Source organism: Ostrinia furnacalis, unplaced genomic scaffold (assembly GCF_004193835.3).
Source record: "Ostrinia furnacalis isolate ACB-3 unplaced genomic scaffold, ASM419383v2 OfSCF4672, whole genome shotgun sequence".
Taxonomy (NCBI): domain Eukaryota; kingdom Metazoa; phylum Arthropoda; class Insecta; order Lepidoptera; family Crambidae; genus Ostrinia; species Ostrinia furnacalis.
Window position 1 is genome coordinate 551422 of NW_021134911.1, and position 21400 is coordinate 572821.

Consider the following 21400-nt stretch of genomic DNA (forward strand, 5'->3'; position numbering starts at 1 on the left):
AAGCAACTCAGAAATTCGAGAAATTAAGTATTGCCGTACTATCTTGTTCCCACTACCGCAAATCCGTGTTACGGAAGCTCCAAGCATATAAAAATAAAATCATTGTCAATAACTAGACATTGTAATCCTACTAATATTATAAATGCGAAAGTTTGGATGTCATGATGTTTGGATGCAGGCCCGCCGCTAGCTGTTTCGTCGCCCGCGTGCAAAACCGATTATGCCGCCCTGCGACTACCTACTTAATGAGTTTTGTCAAAAAAAAGGCTAATTTAATTGATGTTTTCTCATTTTTCATGCTATGACATATTTTCTTAAACTTAATAGTCCAATCAATTGGTATTTTTTTCCTGCAAAAGGTGGAAAGTAAAATGTTTTAATTTGTATTAAGTATATTTTTATGTATGGGCTAGTTATGAAAAAAGTATGTTTTCGAACTCGAGAGGTCAGAGCGTTAGTCACCATCTTGAGTTAAAGGGCCGAACATTAATTATTTTTTACATTTAACGCTTCAATAGTTGACTATATGAGAAAAATGTCTTTGAGAAGTATAAAGACGATAAAATTTCAATTGTTTAAGTAAGTATTTTTATTTATTCTGTACGTCGCGTTGATAAAAAGTTATACAAGGTAGAAAATTTTCATTTGCACAAAAATCATTGTAGTAGCCTCCCCATCCCTTTTGGGTAGAGGGACGGTGCACACGAGTGTGCGATAGCAGGGAGGGTTAGTGGTGGACGTTTCGTGTGCTACTCCCGCTCTAACCGCACTGGAGCAATGAAGGGTGCGGGAGCGACCCGCTCAATTTCCTCTCCCTTACCCAGATGGGCGCTTACCCGCTTTGATCGGGAGATGGCCAAGGAGGCTGCATTCGTATGCGATAGTCACGGACGGTGATATGGCGGCCATCCAATTAAGAAAATCGTTAATTGAGGTGTGTGATGTTAACATGCCTCGATCACGCTACCGCACACCTTGTCGTGCTGTCTACTGGTGGTCGGCTGAACTAGCTGAGCTGCGTTCACTCGTAGCTGGCGTAAACGTTCACGAGACCCGTCATATGGCTTGCCTTTATGAAATCGGAGCCGCCAAAGACCGAGCGAGGGCAGAAATGCTCGCAAGTTTGGACGACGATACTAACTGTGGGAGATTTTATGCTAGAAACCAACTACAGCCTATTGGTCCTCCACTGACTAAAGAGCAGGCTCTGCTAGACAAGGTTTTGCGAGCGCTCTTCCCGAACCAGTTTGCCTTTTTCGCTCTACCATCCATGATAGATTCCCGCAGTGTCAACTCAGCTGTGGAGGGAGCCCNAAACGGGATCTGTCCACCGACACGCACAAAGTAGGTATGGAGCTACTTACCTACGATATATTATTCAAATAGTTACATAATAGAGAATTATGAGATACCATTTGGATCCTATATAGAGTCTAAATTTAAAGTATAAATCTAAACACTAACCTACATAAATTATACCTAGTACTTATGAAAATCTAAAATCCCAAAAACTGTAAAAACACACACAGACACTTACCCACAAAAATGTGTGAGAGGCAGTAAAGTAGGACTACCTATTACCTTCTTAGCTGGTTGGCGATGACCAAGATGGTTTATAGTTTATTATCATTAGAACTCTCGACTCGAACGTCATATTTCGTGAGAAGACTACAAGTAGCACAAAATTTCGTATCATTCGTAAACATTTACGATTAGATAATGGCTTGTCCATGTGCTTATTATTCTGGTAGTGGGCTATTTTTATAAGTAATCCTCTTGAAAGAGCTGGTCTTTGAAATGTAAACCACAAGTTAAAATGAGATAAAAAAAATCTTTAAACACTTTTGTTGCTGACTGTACTAACAGTCCGAGTCCAGCCTTTTTACTCCTTTGTTTTAAACTTTGACAGCACGTCTTTTGTTATAGGACGAGCACCCACGTTACACTAGTAATTGACACCAGCTTCTGTAGGCCTACCAAGTACTTAGATTAAGGTAATTAGCAGAAAAATAAAACAAAGGACTTATTTAGTTAACAAACGTTCACAAATTAAGCAACTTAAGTATTGCCGTACTATCTTCGAGAAATTAAGTATTGCCGTACTGTCTTGTTCCCAAATCCGTGTTACGGAAGCTCCAAGTATATAAAAATAAAATCATTGACAATAACTATAATAGACATTGTAATTATTTCTAAATAGATTTACAACAAATAAAGTCTTCAAAGTACTACATTTTTTTAAACATTGAAAAGCCCTAACGGCTTAGGAAAAGCAGTAAAATAGAGAAAGAGAGCTGTACTTGGTTTATCTTTGTTTTCATATTACCAAATAATATCTACCTTACAAGATTTTTTTCAATGTGGCCTTAGATTGTTTTCAGGTCCATCAGATAGTTGAATTTATTAACCAAAAGATTTTCTTCTTCAGCATTATGTAAAATAAGTAGGTACCTCAACAAAAATTAACTTGAATTGAAAAATAAATATAAATCAAACATGAAGTGATTATGGAAATCCTTGGGGATGACTTCCCCGGGAAGCTTTTGTCCAGCAGTGGACGTAATTGGGCTAAAAGGAACGAACGATGTGAAGCATCGGTTTTACTTACGAGTAGTTAAGTAGGTGATAGAGCTAGAAACTGCTTAAGTAAGTGAAGCTTTCTGGATAGTAGAGTCGCGGGCAGAACCATATTATGAACCTACATACACAATATTTAAAACCAAAACCTTTTTAAACTTATTTTTTTAATAATAATTCATGTTGAATTTTTCTCTTAGGCGCTATTTCTTTTTCAGGCGTGTCGTCGACCCCGTATGTGCTCGCGTCAACTGCGCAGCTAAACTTAAATGAAGCAACTTTCTGTTACTTTGTTGCATTAAAACATTAATTGTGTCCTCTTCCTAGCTATATTGTCTGAAAGAGATCACTTAATAGCGATAGGACCGCCTAAATTATACTGTATCTTTTTGTATTGTTTCCCTTCTTGTTTTATTTTGTGTGGAGTACGACAGTGTTTTTAATATTAAGTATTATTATTGTGACTAACTTAATGAATATAACATAGCGTAATAACAATAACCCTCCTTCTGGCGCAGTCGGGTAAAATATAGTAGAGCAAGTCGAGTTGACGGCGCGCGCATGTCCTGTGTGCTTGGGCTTACATTTGTGTTGCTATGGTAACAAATTGACAGAAGTTCTATGTGACATTGACAACGACTGAAAACAAGCCGTAATTTGTTGCTGTTGTGTTTATTGAGCGATTATGTGCTGTGTTTATTTAAGTTTTCATGGGGAACAACGTAATTAAGCACAAACACATCCATTTTATTTTAACTTTTAGCTAAGCAAAGAAATAATAAGTAAGTGGTCGGGTAAGTCGTGGTAGAGCGGTTCAAAATGGGTCTGTATAAATTGTTCAGTTGCAATGTGGAAATTCAGTATAAAAGTTGCCTTTTATCGAAAGCTATGCTGTTTACGTTGATAACAACTATGTTGAATATAGTTTTGCCTTTTATTGTTGCCTACAAAAGTAAAGGTGAGTGGATCAATAGAACCGACAAGCAAATGAAAATTATCATTTCTGTCTTGTTGCTTTACCTATTGCTATTTTTTAGGATTCTGGTTGCGTTCGCATACCTTTTACGAGCAGCCATTAGTTCGTTTTACTTACGAATATTTAGTAGTAGCAGAAACCGATGATCCTAGTCAGCCAATAGTATGTGGAGAAGCTGCTCTCCTGAACGAAGACGCTCTAAATGGAGAAGAAAACTGCGCACAACTACAAGTAATGTAACATACCATCACATAACTTATGTTTCAATACTTTTTTATCATAATTAATTTAAGCCTACATTAATTATTCATGTTGATTACAAAAGGTCCAAGAATTTGACTACAATTATGATGGAAAGCATGAAGCTTTAAACTTCAAATTAAATCTGAATGTACCAAAACACAGGACTATCACTTCAGTTCTCATAATTCTTGGTTTGGAATTCAAGTTGAAGGTAAATTCAGAAAATACTATTTACTATCATACCTACATATTATTATAAAGTTGCTTATTAATTATTACATTTATGGTATTTTATTTTTCAGTCAGTATGCCCATTGCAAATGCAGAGTTTAGCCGTCATTGACAATGCATTTCCAGTAGCACCATCTGGATTGAAATTCTATGGGGATATTGAGCTCTACCAAGTGTCACACCTGCCATGTGAACCAAATATAATTCATACCAAATACAACAGCTCTTTATTCAACCATAAAAATAATAACAATGACAATGTTGTGGATCTTATCCTAGAAAACTATTTTAGTAGAGAAGGTGAGTAATATGGAAATTTTTGTCTATAAATAACTATGGTTATTATGGAAAAATAAATAGACTTCTAATAATCTTACAATCCTTTTCAGTTACTACCCAAGTAAAGACTCTACATTCAAGAAGTCAAAATGGTCACACTTCTTCCATGGAAATAAATATTTACCTCAGAGTGCCAGAAATGTTGATTAGATATCTTCCAAGTATATTACAAGAGTTAAAATGGGCTTGGCCACAGTACCTGTCTTTAGTTGTTGTGTTCTACTGGATCTTTAATAGAATTAAGAAATTTGTATTTAATAATCGTCTTCTTATGGCTTGGGAAGTGGTGCCATGGAAGAAACACTGACATAATATGAGAAACCACCAAAGATCTCACACTAGCCAATTTATTCATACAACCAAAGTGATAAAATATACCAAATTGATAACATATTTGTTTCATTGATTGAGTTAGGTACATACAACTAACATTAGGATTAAATAATACCAGTATTTAACTAAATAACAATTTAATAATTACTACTTATCTTATATTCAATTTACAAATTATACATACAGTTTTTCACACTAACATTACTGACTGAGCGTTAGAGTTGGCAGGGCCCCTCCAAATTTAGTTTGTGTGTCCAGCTCAGCTCTATTATCTTCAATAATAAATGTTTTTCCACTGTAGTCATCGAGTTGGACCAACAAGTACCGGCACATATAATTTCCATAATCATTCTGAAACAAGAATTCTTCTAATTAATGCTAAACTATAAAGAAAGCATTATGCTGCATATGTTTATATGTGGTACAATGATATTTTATGGTGGAATGATGATGAAAACTAAATAAAACAAACAATAGTCAGGCTACCAAACCATACCATACCTGCTTCATGTCCAATTCAACTACAGCTTTATTCCTAATGCCTTTGATGTAAAATTTCATTCTCATGTGTTTGACTCCATCCTTTTCATACACAGCATGACTGACATGAGTCCTCCGCCTGCGAGATGTTTCTTCTCCATATCCTTTTATTGGTGCACCTAAGGCATCTTCCACCCTAGGGTCCTGGAATAAGGTAATGGAAGTCAACCCTAAGTTTATTTAGGAGATCATTTCTTTTAAAATAATAAACTTCTCTAATTATTCCAAATCCAAAAAATCTAATTAATAAATTTAAAATAAACTTACATTTTTACACTTTTCGAGAGCTGTTGAATAAATGCTATTGGCGCTATTACTTGAAAATAGCTCTCTGAAGACATAGTAAAATATAATGCCAGTAACTCCAACACCGAGCAAAATTACTCCAGTATAGGATACGGTCTTTGTCGTTTCTTTAATCTTTTCTCCAATGGGTCGCACATCTGTGGAAACTTCCGCTCTTTCTTTACTTTTCGCCAAACTTGTGTCCTTATCTGTTGAATAACACCGGCTGTATCCAAATTTAGTCACTTGTGTTATTGCAGGAGCAAACTCAACCGTTCTAATGATTCGAACAGTTGGCAAAAATTTTGAAATGATTGTCATATTATTAGGCAAAATTAAATGAACAATGATTAGAATTATTTGGTTTTGTTTTTTAATGCAATTTATGTAAAATTAACCTCTGGCTCCCAGCTGTTGACGATTGACATTGACAGTAATGACAGTGACATCTCACATCAATGTCAAATTTAGGCCACGTACGTTCCGTTATATGCTATAAAATAGGCGCCTAAAGGCGCGCGCGCTCCTTGTGTGTCCCTGCTTTCAGATGGTAAGGTAGGTATAACAGAGATATAAGTAAAGAATAGGGCATGCTCTTTGCTCTCAAAAGCAAAAAATCCCATGTCCCAACCAAGCGTGATGTTACTGATGTTATTGCGTTATTGGCGCATCTAGTTCTAGGGCTATTTTACAGGAGGGGGCCTGGGAACCCCTTTAGGGGGGAAGTAATGACCGATGTTGATGCTATAAAATTAAATGCTCATATCACAATAGGATTATCTATCTATGTCTGATATTATCTCCGTTGACGTTATTGACAGCATGACGGTGATGACCACAGATCTGTGGTGATGACGGGTTATGACAGCTGACAACTATAACTATCGATTGATTTGTGTGTGGTAAAATTCTTCATGTGAAGTTGTTGTTTGCTTGTTCGTCGTTCCCTAAAATTAATGTACATTTTTTAAATATTTGTGGTTCAACAACAATGGATTTGTTGTAAAAAAGATATGTGTGTAGTCTTTACTTATAAATAGCCATCGAATTTAATTTATTACTTGGTGCATCTACGAGGATACGTTTAAATTTGTAAATAATGGATTGGATTATTTCGGATGAGTTGGGTCTGACTGTGGGCCATCTCGTGGGCTGGGGAGCGGCTGGTGCTATGATTATTGGAGGTGTAGCGCCATACATTCCACAATACAGGCAAATAAGAAGGACACAGGATGCTGAAGGCTTTTCCCTTTATGTCTGTTTAGCTCTTCTTATAGCCAATACTCTTAGGATATTATTTTGGTGCGTATTTAGATCATCATTTGCGTAATTTGCGTTACATTAATTAGAATTTAAAACAATCTGTCCTTAGTTTATTACTCCAGACATTCATACCTATTTGTATTTTAATTCAATACTAAATCTAATACCTACCAGATGTCATTAGTAGGCAGCATAATAATTAATGCAATTCATTAAGAACCAGTATTTTAATATCAGTGATGATTACAATGAAAATAAATTCTATAATTTGGTTCATAGTGGATTATAAATTGTTTGCTCTTTTGTCTTTCAGGTTTGGAAAGCGTTATGAATTACCACTATTAATACAAAGTATTGTTATGAACATAACAATGTTTGTCATGATTCACCTTTGTGTGACTGTCCGTAAAAAGAACCAAATCATAAGGGCTAGAGAAAGAATATTTACAGGTATGTACCATAATATGAAATCAATTTTTATTTCTAGGTATTGGGTATTTATTAAGTAAAATTAATTAATTATTTGCTAATTTGTCTGCATTTTCATAAGCAGTTATTTCGAGAAAGTTCTATAAAACAACATTAACAACAAATTATAGTCTGGTGACTTATGTACTCACTAATAATAATGTTACTATGAAAGCAATATAATAAAAAAAATTAATTAATCCAAAATCCATTTATGTAAACTTAGACAAAGCCTAAAAATTTTATTTTAAATCAAGTGAAAATTCTTATCATAAAATTGTTGAGTTCATTGGCAAGTATTATTATTATTTTATTACTTTTTTATTTTGTTATTTTTTGCTTGTTACTTTTTTTTTATTTTGTTAATTTTAGTTGCTTGTTTTGACCAACTAATATTATATTTTTATGTATTACTTTATATTATGTGTTTTATACTAATTTTCATTTTATGTTAATATTATTTTATGTTCTCTTTGGTGGTTGGTGTAAATGATGGACATTAGGTGCAATATTCATGTTATATATACTGTTGTGTTGTGTGAATGGATCAGCCCAGCCCGACGAAACTGCACACTGGCTCGACCAACGCAGCGGCATCGCAGGGCGGGAAAAACCTCGCCGCTTCTATGGTAAGAGTCCAATCGGGACTTCGATCATTGATGTTTGCATTCATGTTTTAATGATTAGTCATCTTTATTATTTTTGTTTCAGCATTCAATAATCGTCATGCTTTGCCATTGTGTTTGGATGGTTTTGTGATCTTATTTTTTTATAATGTTATGTTATGGGTAATCAGATTTTGATTATAATTTTTTATTTATTGTTTTTATTTTTTGTTGGATAAAATACCTAGAATGATTTAGAACAAAGTATTACACCTATTTTTGTGAAATAAAGAGACAATTTTGATCAAGTCTGGTTAGTTCTTATTATATTTTTTGTTGTAACATACAGTGCCCATTATCTATATTGAATTGACTGACAGAGCAATGCCCGGGTCAAATTTGTGTGTCTGCAATGTTATCTATGGATGTCATTTGCCTGTAACGCTTTCCTTATTAGTTATGATTGTTTGTTATCTTAAAGACTATGTAATTACTATTACTATGTTATTCAAGTTATTTGTGATGAGTTCAAATTTGCATGTGTTATAAAATTTATTCTAATCATACGCTTTACTGCATCAAGGTTTTGGGACCAACCATTTATGTTCATGTGTAATGCTGGTTTCGGATATTTAAGGTTGTCGCATTTTAATACTAGTTTTAGACCATTTGTAATGAACCAATACTTACTTAAAAAATTACGAGGGAAGGTACACAAACATTATTAATGTTCCATTTATAATAACACCTCTGAAAACAAGGGTACACTTTTCCCTGGTGAACAGTTAGTTCCGACGGTCCTACCTCGCAATCTATCCTCTTATCAATCACTATTGGTTAACATTTCCGAAGGATGTCCTTATCTGGATCAATCCACTCATTCTCATAAACTTTTATAACTTTGGAAAGTTATCCGAGAATAACTATAAAACATCGCATTATCAAGATAAATTACAATAAAATAAAACTTTTTGTGAGAAACTTATCATATGATTTTTTCAATGACTTTTTTTTATAATAAATAGCTTCTTATTGAGACGCACGCGCGATAAAGACTCAGTGACAGACCGAAATACACGCGGCAGAAGATAGTTATTATTATTTCCAATTCATTCATCTTACGATAGTTCGTAGTTTCTTAATTTATGTAGGTTTTCACTTACCGGCTGTTTTTTTAATTCGGATTTTTTTTGTTATTTATTTTCTTTATCTTTCTGTTAATTTAATTATTTTGTGGCTAGGGATCCTTTTGCCAGACCGACGCATTTTGCAAAATTGGTTGGTGGGTAAAGTGGACCGTTGTTTTCATATGAAAAATTACTGTAAATATTTTTTATACATAAAACAAAAGAAATAAATAAATGTATGAAGGTATTGTTGAAACAATCAATGATAATGATACCGTCGCCAGCACATCAGAATTTACATTTGCAAGCACTTATTAAAGCCACGATGTGCCGTCGACCATACTACATGTAAAAGCTTTTCAGTAACACTTTTTTTTTTTCAGATATGGACAGAAAGTATTTCTGGGCATGGACAGACTTCCAAAGCTACTTGGACTGCATGCTCGTATTCTCAGTATTTGGTGCGGCGGTGACGTACCTACTGATAGAGTTCTCGCCGTTCGTTGAGCTGATCGGCTTCCTAGCCGTATTCACGGAAGCCATGCTCGGCGCGCCACAGATTGCCAAAAATCATCAAAACAAAAGTACCGAAGGGATGAGGTGCGTATCAGACTACATTATCAATTCTTTATCAGATCTTGTGTAAGCAGAATATAAAAGTAGATGGATGGGAATGCACTTAACTACACTGATAATAATTGATATGAGTCTTAAAATATACAGTTTTTAAATGCGATTTGATTAAACCTTCATGATTGCTAAGCAATATTCTTTAATGTAACTCTACTGTGAATTCTAATAGAAACAGATGGATCATATTTGTATTCAAGTTCGCGAAAGAGCTTTTAATATCATGTCTAGTTTTAATAATTAACTTTAAAAAAAAATAAAACCGACTTCAAATGCGTGAACACAAAAAAAAACTAAAAATTAAAAATATTGCGTATAAAAAAGTTCATCCCCAATTTTCCACCCTTGGGGGTGAAATATTTTCTTCAAATTCGCATGAAACCACCCTTTTGATAATACCTATTCAACAAAAAAATAATCGTTCAAATTGATTTATAATCGGCGGAGATATTGCGTATAAAAAAGTTCATCCCCAATTTTCCACCCTTGGGGGTTGTTTTTTCTATTATTAAATTTAAATGGGACCACCCTTGAGGTATTACCTATACACCGAAAAAAGATTTGTTCAAATCGGTTCATAATTGGCGGAGTTATCGCGTAACAAACATAGAAAAAAAAAACATACGGGTCGAATTGAGAACCTCCTCCTTTTTTGAAGTCGGTTGAAAATGTAGTAGGCAAGGCAGATAAAATTGGACTCTATCATTCACTAAAGTTTCTGAGTGCGATTCCCTGGTGACATTGTTTTAAATATTTTTTTGTATCTATGCCCCAATTAGCAGAAACTGCAGTTTTCAGATTTCTTTGCAGATTGTGTCGAAAATAAATTTCAATACGAGCTTCGGACAGTTTAGGTAACTAATACGGCGCATCGCGTCGGCTAAAGTCATACATGTGTGGCTAAAATGAGACACTAAAAAGTAATTATTACATAGTTACGACTCACACGATATAAAAAAAAGATAAGCAGCCCCCGTCCTTTGTTTTTGCTGCGTTTTAATGACATTACGTTTTTTTTTATTTTCAGTGTTAGCATGGTGATAATGTGGACTTGTGGTGACGTTTTCAAGACTGCTTATTTCGTTTTAAGAGAAGCCCCGACGCAGTTTTGGGTGTGTGGAGCGCTTCAAGTCTCCTTAGATGTAGTAATTCTCTTCCAAGTAAGTTTTCATAGCTATAGCATTTTATTTTCTTTTCTATTTATACACCACTAGCTTTCCGCCCGCGGTTCCCCCGCGTGGAATTTTGTCTATCACAGAAAATTTTTATCGCGTGCGTCCCTGTTTCAAAAACCGGGATAAAAACTATCCTATATCCTTTCCCGGGACTCAAACTATCTCTATGCCAAATTTCATCAAAATCGGTTCAGTGGTTTAGGCGTGAAAGCAAGACAGACAGACAGAGTTACTTTCGCATCTATACTTATAATAAACTAGCTTTCCGCCCGCGGCTTCGCCCGCGTGGAATTTTGTCTGTCACAGAAAAACTTTATCGCGCGCGTCCCTGTTTCAAAAACCGGGATAAAAACTATCCTATGTTCTTTCCCGGGACTCAAACTATCTCCATGCCAAATTTCATCAAAATCGGTTGCGAGGTTTAAGCGGGAAAGCGTAACAGACAGACAGACAGACAGACAGAGTTACTTTCGCATTTATAATATTAGTTGGGATCTGTAGAGAGGTCAATTCTGTACATGAAATTTATTTTCAAAATAACTATCAGGGGGTGATTAGTGATCGATACTGATGCCAAAAATGCAATCAGTAAAATTTTTGTCTGTCTGTCTGTCTGTCCGTCTGTATGTTCCTTATAGAAACAAAAACTACTCGACGGATTTTAACGAAACTTGGTACGATTATTCTTCATACTCCTGGGCAGGTTATAGTATACTTAGGAATTCCCACGGGAACTGGAATTAGCGGGAAATTTCTTTTGTATGAAAAATCTAAACCGCTTAAGTTAGACGCTTGAAAGGCATGTAGGTACCTTAGTAAACTTAAAGCTTAGTTACAATAAGTAATACTCGTAATTCCCACGGCAACGGGAATTAGCTGGAAAATCCTTTTGTATAAAAATCTAAACCGCTTAAGTTAGACGCTTGAAATTTGGTATGTGGGTACCTTAGTAAACTTAAAGCTTCGTTACAACAAGGAATTCCCGAAATTCCCACGGGATCGGGAATTCGCGGGAAAATCCATTTGTATGAAAACTCTAAACCGCTTAAGTTAGACGCTTGAAATTTGGCATGTAGATACCTTTATAAACTGAAAGCTTAGTTAAAACAAGGAATTCCCGAAATTCCCACGGGATCGGGAATTAGCGGGAAAATCATTTTGTATGAAAAATCTAAACCGCTTCAGTTAGACGCTTGAAATTTGGCATGCAGGTACCTTAGTAAACTTAAAGCTTAGTTACAACAGGATATTGCAAAATTCCCGCGGGAACGGGAGTTAGCGGGAAAAAACCTTTGTATGAAAAAATCTAAACCGCGTAAGACAGATGAAGCGGGTAAAACGGGATCCACGCGTACGAAGTCGCGGGCGGCCGCTAGTTTATAATATTAGTATAGATTTAAAACTCAAGAACGATCGTTGGACTCGTCTCCAGCCTGACTAGCGAAAAAACCACTTAAATATCGGAAAACCTCACAAAATACAAAGAAAATTAATTGTTAGACAAATGAGGTTTGGATCTCCACAATATTGGATACGGCGGAGCAATTAACAAAAATACACGCCACACACGTTTATTATGACTTACTTATCTCTTCTTAATTTATAAAATATCACGCCATTTATTGATTGTTAAGCAATACAAAGTTCACGGGGTCAGCTATTTTAAATACATATTCGGTGCTATACCAGTATATACCATGTGCTAGGTAGATGTCATATCGGTCTATCGCTTCACCACGGTAATAATATCATACAGTATTGTAACTTCATATAAACGGACGAAACGCGAGCTTTCCTTCGAAATTCAAATCTCGGTATGCGCTCGACATGCAAAAGTCGGGGGTGTCACGAATGTGCTGAACAGACGTCGGTGGCCTAGTGTTGAAAATGACTAGTGATTGAATTTGACTGACCGTCATTTACGGTCAATTTGGTCAAAAACTAGTCATTAACTATCAAAAATGATTATACAAGTTTAGTCGTGGGCAAAAGCTGGTTTTATACCACCATGACTTTGCCCGCCTGAAATTAAAGTAACAGGTTATTATGTTTAGCAAATTTTCAAAATTATTTTAGTAGTTTTTAAAATTAAATCTACTAATCACAAAACAACACGCATTTTTATCCTATTCCATTCACAAAGTATTTTGTTTGTCTCAAAAAAAATTACAATCACAAAACTAGATATACAAATTCTAAGTACGCAGATGTAATTAAAATGGGTACTGTAGGTGAGCAGCCCTATCGCATGTTGTCATACGGTGACGTACCGCGCGGCTGATGACATTTATTTCAAAAATATGGCCAAGTTGGAATACTGTACAGATAGTATTACCGTGGCTTCACTCAGTACCTGATGTATGGGAGCGGCAAGGGAGAGTGTTTTTGTAACGTCAAACGTTTGCAAGACTTGAGATTTATATGCTCTGTCACGTCTACTTAGGTTACATTTCATCCGAGAAAATCTGTGGGTCTAGACAAAGTGCAAATTATAATCGCAAACCAGTCGAAAAGTGGTCGAAAAGCCCCTTTTTTGTATGGAATTTACTGTAATGTAGAGAATATGTAAAATTGTCTTGAATAAGTACGATTTTTCATTTTAAATATGGTTGGAATTTGAACCCATGACTTTCTTTACGTTGATGCAAAGCGTTCGAAACTTGTAAAAACACCAGGTTTTTTGCACCAGGACTCTACTTAGCTATTTCTATGATAAATATCACCATTGCATAGCCAGTTGCAGACTACAGTTGTTACCAAGGGTTACATAAGCGACGATTTATTCGATTATTTGTTGTTTCAGGTGTGGCTATACCGCCACAACACGGCGGCGGCGCGGCGCGTGCGGCGCGGCGACTAGCAGTGGACCGAAACGGACTTATAGCACTCGCGCCCGCGGGCCCACACGCCCTCGGTGCCCCTATGCCTCCCACGCTGCTTATGACCCAGTCTACCTACATCTAGGTTGTGCTACTCGAACCGACTATACTTTCGGTATACAGAGTGTACTTTTCTAGTGTGCGTCGTTCCAAATTTGAAGCTGGAATTGTGGAAAATGCTGAAAGGAGTCTCCTAGCCGATTTTGGTGGATACCAAAACGTTATCATCAGATTTTCTGGAAAAGGATTTTAAGAAAACCAAGTAATTTGGCAAACTAAGGGAATGTGACAATTTCAAAAATTTAAGGATGCAGTTTTTTAATATTAAACAAAATTGATCCTAAATATTCTTGCAGCTATTCTATAAAGTTTCGAATTTGAAAAACGCTTCGTGGAAATTCACCTCGTGTTAAAATTCACTACCTGCACAACAACTAACCAAAATTATTGTCTTTAGATGAATTTACAGTAGAACTGTTTTGAAATGATTTTACCTATTTTTTATTTGTATCAATTTCATAGGTTCGCGGTGCTATAGGTTTGTGCCTAAAATTTAATATACCAACGACGTTTAGTCCTTTTAAATATTGGTTACCTGGAGTATTGTTACTTGAATTTAGACGTAATTTAGGGCGAGTAGAGCAGCTTAGTGAATATCAACTGGCCAAAATGCCGAGTGATTTACTAGTCGTTGTTTAGAAGCTTTACAAATCTTGTTACGGTCGACTTTTGTAGTTTAAACAAATCTTTTATTAAAACAACGATTTTTAAATTAGTCTAGTTTAGTTTTACATTGAGTAAATCTAAACTATTCGGAATTGATAATAACTGTCTAGTTCATATAATGTTGCTGTACAATTCTACTGTAACTGGTATGGTACAATTTATCGACATTATATAATGTTTTATAGTAACTAAAGGGTGTAAATAAATTTATAGTTACATTATTTTTAGCGAAATCATATCTATACGAGCTATACAAGAGAACGGGTTCCTTATTATTCCCATATTAAATGTTGCTGTAACTATAGGTATAAGATTACGTAATTTCCAAAGGCACTCCGTTCTTTTGTACAACCTGTATATAAAGAATATTAGGACTATTGCTGCTGTAAATATTTATTAACATTAGTCTAATAAGTTTGAGAGCAGAAGCAATTGTTGACAACTTCCAAGATTACTTCAGGTCTTGAAGCCTGTTTTTTATTATAAGACGTCATCTAATAGGCTAGNTATAATGTTTTATAGTAACTAAAGGGTGTAAATAAATTTATAGTTACATTATTTTTAGCGAAATCATATCTATACGAGCTATACAAGAGAACGGGTTCCTTATTATTCCCATATTAAATGTTGCTGTAACTATAGGTATAAGATTACGTAATTTCCAAAGGCACTCCGTTCTTTTGTACAACCTGTATATAAAGAATATTAGGACTATTGCTGCTGTAAATATTTATTAACATTAGTCTAATAAGTTTGAGAGCAGAAGCAATTGTTGACAACTTCCAAGATTACTTCAGGTCTTGAAGCCTGTTTTTTATTATAAGACGTCATCTAATTATATCACATTATGTTCACCACATTTATAGTTGTATATTACTAAATCTGAGATTTGTATAAAGCGTTTGGGCTTCCATTTCCAATGGGGTTTCGTGATAGCTGATTAGATCATTCCAATAATATTATCATTAAATTAACGCCCTAATGGCGCCCAAACTTATAAAAACAGTTGAAAATAACATTAGTATAGTTAGAAAGGAATACCTTACATAAAAATCGTATAGACGCCAAAAAAGTTACGTTCAACGTTGAATGCACAACTAAAGCCAGTCTATACCTACTTGGAATCGATGTTTAATTGAAAATAATAAATTAAACCATGTTTTACAATTATTTTACTCTCTTATAATGTTTGTATCCTTCATAATTTTCAAATAGTTTTGATAGGTATCTATTTGTGATATTTTTTAAAATACCTAAGCAATAAGTTGTGTCACCTACATGTACAAATACTAAGAATTAAAATAACTTGGTACCTGTGTTGGGTTTATTTAAAAGTACACTTTCTTTGTATTAGAATGAAATGTTGATAAATAAATATTTTTACTCAAATATTTTCTACTCCATTATAATAAAAATGGCAACCTATCTTAATTTTATAAACAAATAATGAATAGGTTGTAATAGTCAATAATTTTAATACAAAAATAAAGTAGACAATTCTCCATAGATGTTGTTTGTAAATTAAATAATGTGCAATAACTGTGTGATAACTTATCGTGGTCATACAAATTCATTAATGCACACTGTTTCATATTTGTATCTTGTGTTTAAGAATAATAATATTGATAAATTATTGACGATTAAATGTGTGACAATTTGTGTGTTGTACATAAGTTTATAGGTGAGAATAAATAGTGTAATTTTTCTAGACATTTCAAATAACCGTTATGTAATTAAATAGATTTTTTTTTTTAAAAAGTCAATATTTTTAGCATTTGTTCCATGTTGATTGTTGATACTTAGCTAAAGTATCGGTACGTTTTCCAATATGAATTAATTTAAAGTCTTCCTTTTTTGCAATCCTCTATGGATTAATAGACCAATTTGAAATTGAAATGAGCTGTTTGTTTCGGGAGTTCGAATTGATTCACTAGGCAATATGTACATTTCTACTCACATCAGTATTATTAAATGATTGTAATAATAAAAATAGACATGTTTAATGTAAACTCAATTACATAAATTGTATCTGTAAAGCTTTCCTGATATAAATGATATCTCCCAAATAAACCGCTACGACCTCAACACGAGAGATACTAAATATTTCAATAAAACATATCATATTTATATTAAATTGTATAAAATTCTATTGTATGGGTTAAAATCCAACTAGACATTCGTGTCAATTACAATAATAAATAGGTACATGCTTGTACCTATAGTGCGAAATATGATGCTGATGATGACGTATGCATGTTGTGATTTTATTAGATACGATTTCTTATACGAAATAAAATATATTGTTTTTTAAATCATTGTTTAAATTCTATAAATCCAAATACCTACTCCCATTATTAATTAAAATTATCTTAATCACATTAAATGAAACAGACAACAAACAAGATCCAAAAGTGTAATTAACGGTAGTATGACAAATTTTCAGAGGGTTAATTTGTACAATAGGCTGTATAATATCGCGAAAATAAAGCTCGGTGATCATCATTACGAAGCTTTACGTCAGCAAGAGATCGTCGTCATAGATGTCCCTCCGGAGTGGGATACATCATTGTTGGGTTTTGAGCACTGTTGCGGTGAGAATAGAGGTGTGTTTGGGTTGTGTTCTGGAGATGGAGGGTGGATCGATGGATGCGGGAGTAGAGTAGGCGCCTGGCGTGGGGCTGGGGCCCGTCAGTACGCGAGGCTTGGCGGCCGTCGCCGGGTGTGTCGCGAGCCCGCAGACGTCATCTCGACGAGGTAAGTGGACCCACTTGACAGCAACACGCAGTTTAATCTGACACCCAATTAACCACGCCACTCCGGGACACGTTTCGATTTATTTATTGTTCTAGATAAGCACCCGCCGCACGACTTGTTGTCGTTTTGATTACGAGTTTAGGTTACTGATTACGAAAGAGCTCTTGAGATTGTGGTCTCATAATAAGCTTAGTATTTTTTACACATAAAATTAATGAAATTAACAACAAACTAAGCAGGTATCCTGTTACCTATAAGTAATCTTTGAAAACACTAAACTTTCTCATCAAATCTCAACTTTAGTAATCACATTATGATATGTAGGTGTGTACAACTTTTAATTAAGTCGTTAGCAATAAAAGATAACATTTAATAACGTGAAAAGTTATCCCTCTAAGATGTCTAGAGTCGATTATTCTGTCGTGTGTAGGTGTACGTTTTAACGAAGCTTGTTATCGCAATATGGGCTTCCTTGAACTACCTGTTTAATGTTATCTAAGTCCGCGGGAAGAGCTTTATAAGTACACCTAAGTACGTCACACCTACGATTAAAGAGAAAATCCAGCCATTTTCCAGCGTGGAGCGGCATTCATATTTCATTAGATTACAGAGCAGACGTCACGTCGTCCTCTCTGTTTTATTTGTTTGTTGTTACTACCACCGAGCGTCGCATAAACAAACATTATGCGACAGCTGGATTTGTGTATGTGTTCTTTGTACAAAGGATCTATCTATACCTTCATTGCTCATACTCATATTTACAATGTGTAGAAAGTCGAATCTAAAACATGATAACTTTCTAAAAGATTCCTCAAACAGGACTCGAACCCGCGACCTTTCCTTTACTACTTTAACCATTGAACTACACATACATATTAGTTAACTTGTTGAAACTACACTTGTACCATTTAAGTAATTCATTTTTATGATTAAAATTTTCTTATCATAAAATCTAAGTAGGTAGTATGAGGTATACTTATTTGCTTTTGCTATACACGTGTCTAAGAAGCATAGCATGTCATTGTGTATAATGGCTATATTGTGTATCTCACCTTCACTACTTCGATGAACTATTTTAATTAAAATCTTCAAAGGAATCTAATTAACATATAACTCGCTTTCCGTAAGCCTATTCCCGGCACTTCGTGAAAGAATAGTATGCAAATTGAAGTTGTTTATGTATGCCATTATACATAAAGCGACACTATTATGGAATATATGAATCACTTTTATAGACAATTTAATCAATTCTAAGTTCATGCACTACGACTACGAGTTATTTTAAAGTAGAGTTGCAAAATGTAGCAAATAATGAGTTTATTGTAAATGTACCAGTGGAAAAAGTTTGTACCTAGATCAAGATTTGGACTTCGTAGCGTCGTAGCTTTTAATCTCGTAGCGACTACGCGCGCGCTCGCTACATCTCTAATGTCTACCTACAATATTAAATAACATAACCTACCTACACGAGTGGATAATTTACTTATTATGTAACAGACTATTATTATTACATACCTAAATAACTTCATTGATGAAATGTTATTAGAACGGGCTTTAATTAAAGTTTTCCATAAAAAAAAGCTATTTAGTCCTGGTATAAACAATAATTTGGTAGAACACCTGCTTCAGTTATTGTTCAGATATTTTCAGTAAACTTAGCCTGAAACCTTAAAGGCGCTAACTAGACACGAGAGTTATCAAAGCGCAAACCATTGAAATAAATCAAAGGATTTTGTAATAATATAATACCTACTAGGTATTTTACCTGTCTCACACTCGCATATTATATCTAGGACAAATTGTTGTTTTCTTAGAGTGGGCTAACCCACTCTAAGAAAACAACAATTTGTCGTCATAACAATGTGTCGTCATAATACTCCAACAAACAAAGCATAATGAAATAAGCATTAAATATTGCTCATGCTCGCGGGGACGAAGTAGGAAGCGTGCACGTCGGAATCGCATATTTCTGAGTTATCTGAGGGCTCTGGAATACCATTATGGCCGCGGAAGGCCGTCAACTCGTGTGATACGCCTTACATAATAATGTAGAGTAAACAAGTAGCAGTTAGATGAGTTTTATTAATGTTCATTTGTATTCAAACTTATTATAAAGCTTCTAAATAATAATTCAACATTTCGCAACACAACAAAGCATTTTAATTAACCACTAACCTTCATAAGTACATCCACAATACCTTTGTACAATTATTACCTTGCCTGCTCTGCTCCTAAATTAACAAAGGACATCCTTTATAAATTACTTACATGGGCTTGGGCAACACAATAAATTAAATAGATGTACCTACCTAAATGGGAATAATTCCTCGTTCGTTACACTTGTAGTTTCATTCATAGTTTCATTTTATCTAGTATAAACTTTTTATTGGGTGGTCCTATATTCACGAAAAGAAGAAGATTGGGTGCTGCCGCTTCATACTTCAATCAAAGCTAGGTACTAATTTTGGTTCAGACTTTAATTATTATTACTATTGCCTAAATTGTCATTACAATGTTTTCCTAAGTGGAAAATGAAAAAAATATCCAACAGAACTAGAACTCCCAAAGTGCTCCTTGCCTAGACTTCGCCAGTCCTGCTTATAATTTTGCATTTCGCAATCCACACATTTCCATTTCACGAGTCTCTGTGAAACGAGGTTTACGGTGTTACGAGGTTGCTATGTAAATTCCACACCGCTGTACCAAACTGAATTAATTCCTGAACTAAATTCTCATTGGACGGTCTACACGCGATCTGTCCTCATGAGAAGCTGCGGTCTGCAATGCACCATATCATGCCTCTCTCGTGCCATTTACACTGAATGTATTGTTTTGTTATAGAATGTCCATTTATCGAACGTTTTCAATGAACGCAAATTCTCTAAAGCAAAGCTTCTAGAGTTCTAGATGTTTTACCATTCATTATGTACATAGATTCAATCGTGTACGTCCCTAAATTAAGGCAGACGGCATAGATGTGTGTGAGATTATCATCTACCTATTGCTATGTTATTATTTAATACTGTAGGACCTACAGTATTAAATCAAAGAAAATTAATTATTTGTTTATTAGCATATTGATTAGGGTTTGCCTATCGTGTTATCATAGAGTGAGATTGCTCTCATTTTTATAATTAAAATGATGAGCAGAGGATTTATAGAGTTCAGTTTATTGCAGGTTTAAGTTACAGCCGTGATAAGTAATTCTACTGAAAATTTATAAATGTCCATTATGTAAAATGAGACACTACAAACACTTTGAAAATCTCGTTTAGTCAAGCGAGAGAAGTGAAATAAAGTCAGTTCAAAGGCGTTGTCTTGTCTTTGTAAGCTGTTCCACATCCTCCTCCTGCTCGAAATAGGTTATCAAGAGGCAATAAAGAGTAATAAGAGCTGGTAACGCGAGTTCTGAAGACGTGCTTTTGCCGGATTATGACGATGGTTCATTTGTTCTTCTCAATTAGGCAGCTCGCTTATTTTTTATGAAGACCTTGTCTGATTTTGATATTTGTCTTCTTCCATGCCTAAAGTGGAGTTAAACTGGTCCTCTAAAACATCTTAGAGTCAGCCTCAGTACTTATACAGCTTATCATAGAGTGAATTGATAAAATATCGTAAATTATTGTAGGTACCTATGTAATGAAAATAAACTTCAGTAGAAAGAAGTAAGGAGGTAATTGAAAGCCTAAAAGGCCAAAAGGGTGACAAGCCGCATTTTCTCTTTTAGTACGGTTTTATGTCGTATTTGTTAAAAGGCTTGATACGTGACTACGCACCGTACTTACGAAGTTTTAGTATAATCATGTAAGTACAAGCTGAGGATTACGCAATTCTTGCAAAGTACTAACAAGTCTAGCAACCTCGTTCTTCTTAACGTGTTATGATATAAAGGAAGGCAACTTTAATTGAAGAACTTATTATATGTATACTTACTCAACATCAAATAAATCGCACCTTCCGCGACGCGAACTATAAAGATTTTCTTCTGACACAATCATGGTGCCCCACCAATATTGGTGTTATTTGAAAGCTTTAGAAAAACACATTGATTTTTTTTATAAACAATTAACAGGTACCATAAATGTGACTTGAAAAAAGACCTCACTTGGGGCTCACTTCTGGGACCAATTAGACCAATTTTTATGGTTATAATGGTCTCACGTGTCGTAATTAACAGATATACCGATTAATTCCAATTTAACAGTTTTATAGCCATATTATAAAAGTTGGCTCAAGCGTAACTACCTAT

General features: G+C 34.8%; 3 protein-coding genes across 6 annotated transcripts; 2 read left to right on the plus strand and 1 right to left on the minus strand.

The window, feature by feature from the left end:
• The first annotated feature begins 3216 nt into the window (after positions 1 to 3216).
• Positions 3217 to 4782, plus strand: LOC114359895 (transmembrane protein 231). Its single transcript, XM_028314431.1, has 5 exons — positions 3217 to 3535; positions 3615 to 3784; positions 3879 to 4007; positions 4099 to 4327; positions 4417 to 4782. Exons 1-5 carry the CDS (start codon positions 3397 to 3399, stop codon positions 4671 to 4673), a joined length of 924 nt encoding a protein of 307 aa, XP_028170232.1. The 5' UTR covers positions 3217 to 3396; the 3' UTR covers positions 4674 to 4782.
• Positions 4783 to 4819: 37 nt separating this feature from the next.
• LOC114359896 (mitochondrial import inner membrane translocase subunit Tim21) lies at positions 4820 to 5959 on the minus strand. Its single transcript, XM_028314432.1, has 3 exons — positions 5507 to 5959; positions 5201 to 5383; positions 4820 to 5050 (listed from the first exon to the last, which is right to left on the minus strand). Exons 1-3 carry the CDS (start codon positions 5843 to 5845, stop codon positions 4901 to 4903), a joined length of 672 nt encoding a protein of 223 aa, XP_028170233.1. The 5' UTR covers positions 5846 to 5959; the 3' UTR covers positions 4820 to 4900.
• A 440-nt stretch (positions 5960 to 6399) lies between these two features.
• LOC114359864 (PQ-loop repeat-containing protein 1) lies at positions 6400 to 16486 on the plus strand. 4 transcript variants are annotated; one of them, XR_003656456.1, is made up of 7 exons: positions 6400 to 6826; positions 7101 to 7237; positions 7759 to 7884; positions 9371 to 9587; positions 10645 to 10777; positions 13596 to 14857; positions 15195 to 16486. XR_003656456.1 is itself a non-coding variant. In XM_028314389.1 (6 exons), exons 1-6 carry the CDS (start codon positions 6624 to 6626, stop codon positions 13650 to 13652), a joined length of 825 nt encoding a protein of 274 aa, XP_028170190.1. In that variant the 5' UTR covers positions 6400 to 6623; the 3' UTR covers positions 13653 to 14752. The 4 variants fall into 4 exon arrangements, 3 of the variants coding, with proteins under 3 accessions (XP_028170190.1, XP_028170191.1, XP_028170192.1); XM_028314389.1 differs by lacking the exon at positions 15195 to 16486 and having other exon boundaries at positions 7807 to 7884; positions 13596 to 14752; XM_028314390.1 differs by lacking the exons at positions 7759 to 7884; positions 15195 to 16486 and having other exon boundaries at positions 13596 to 14752.
• The last annotated feature ends 4914 nt before the right edge of the window (positions 16487 to 21400 follow it).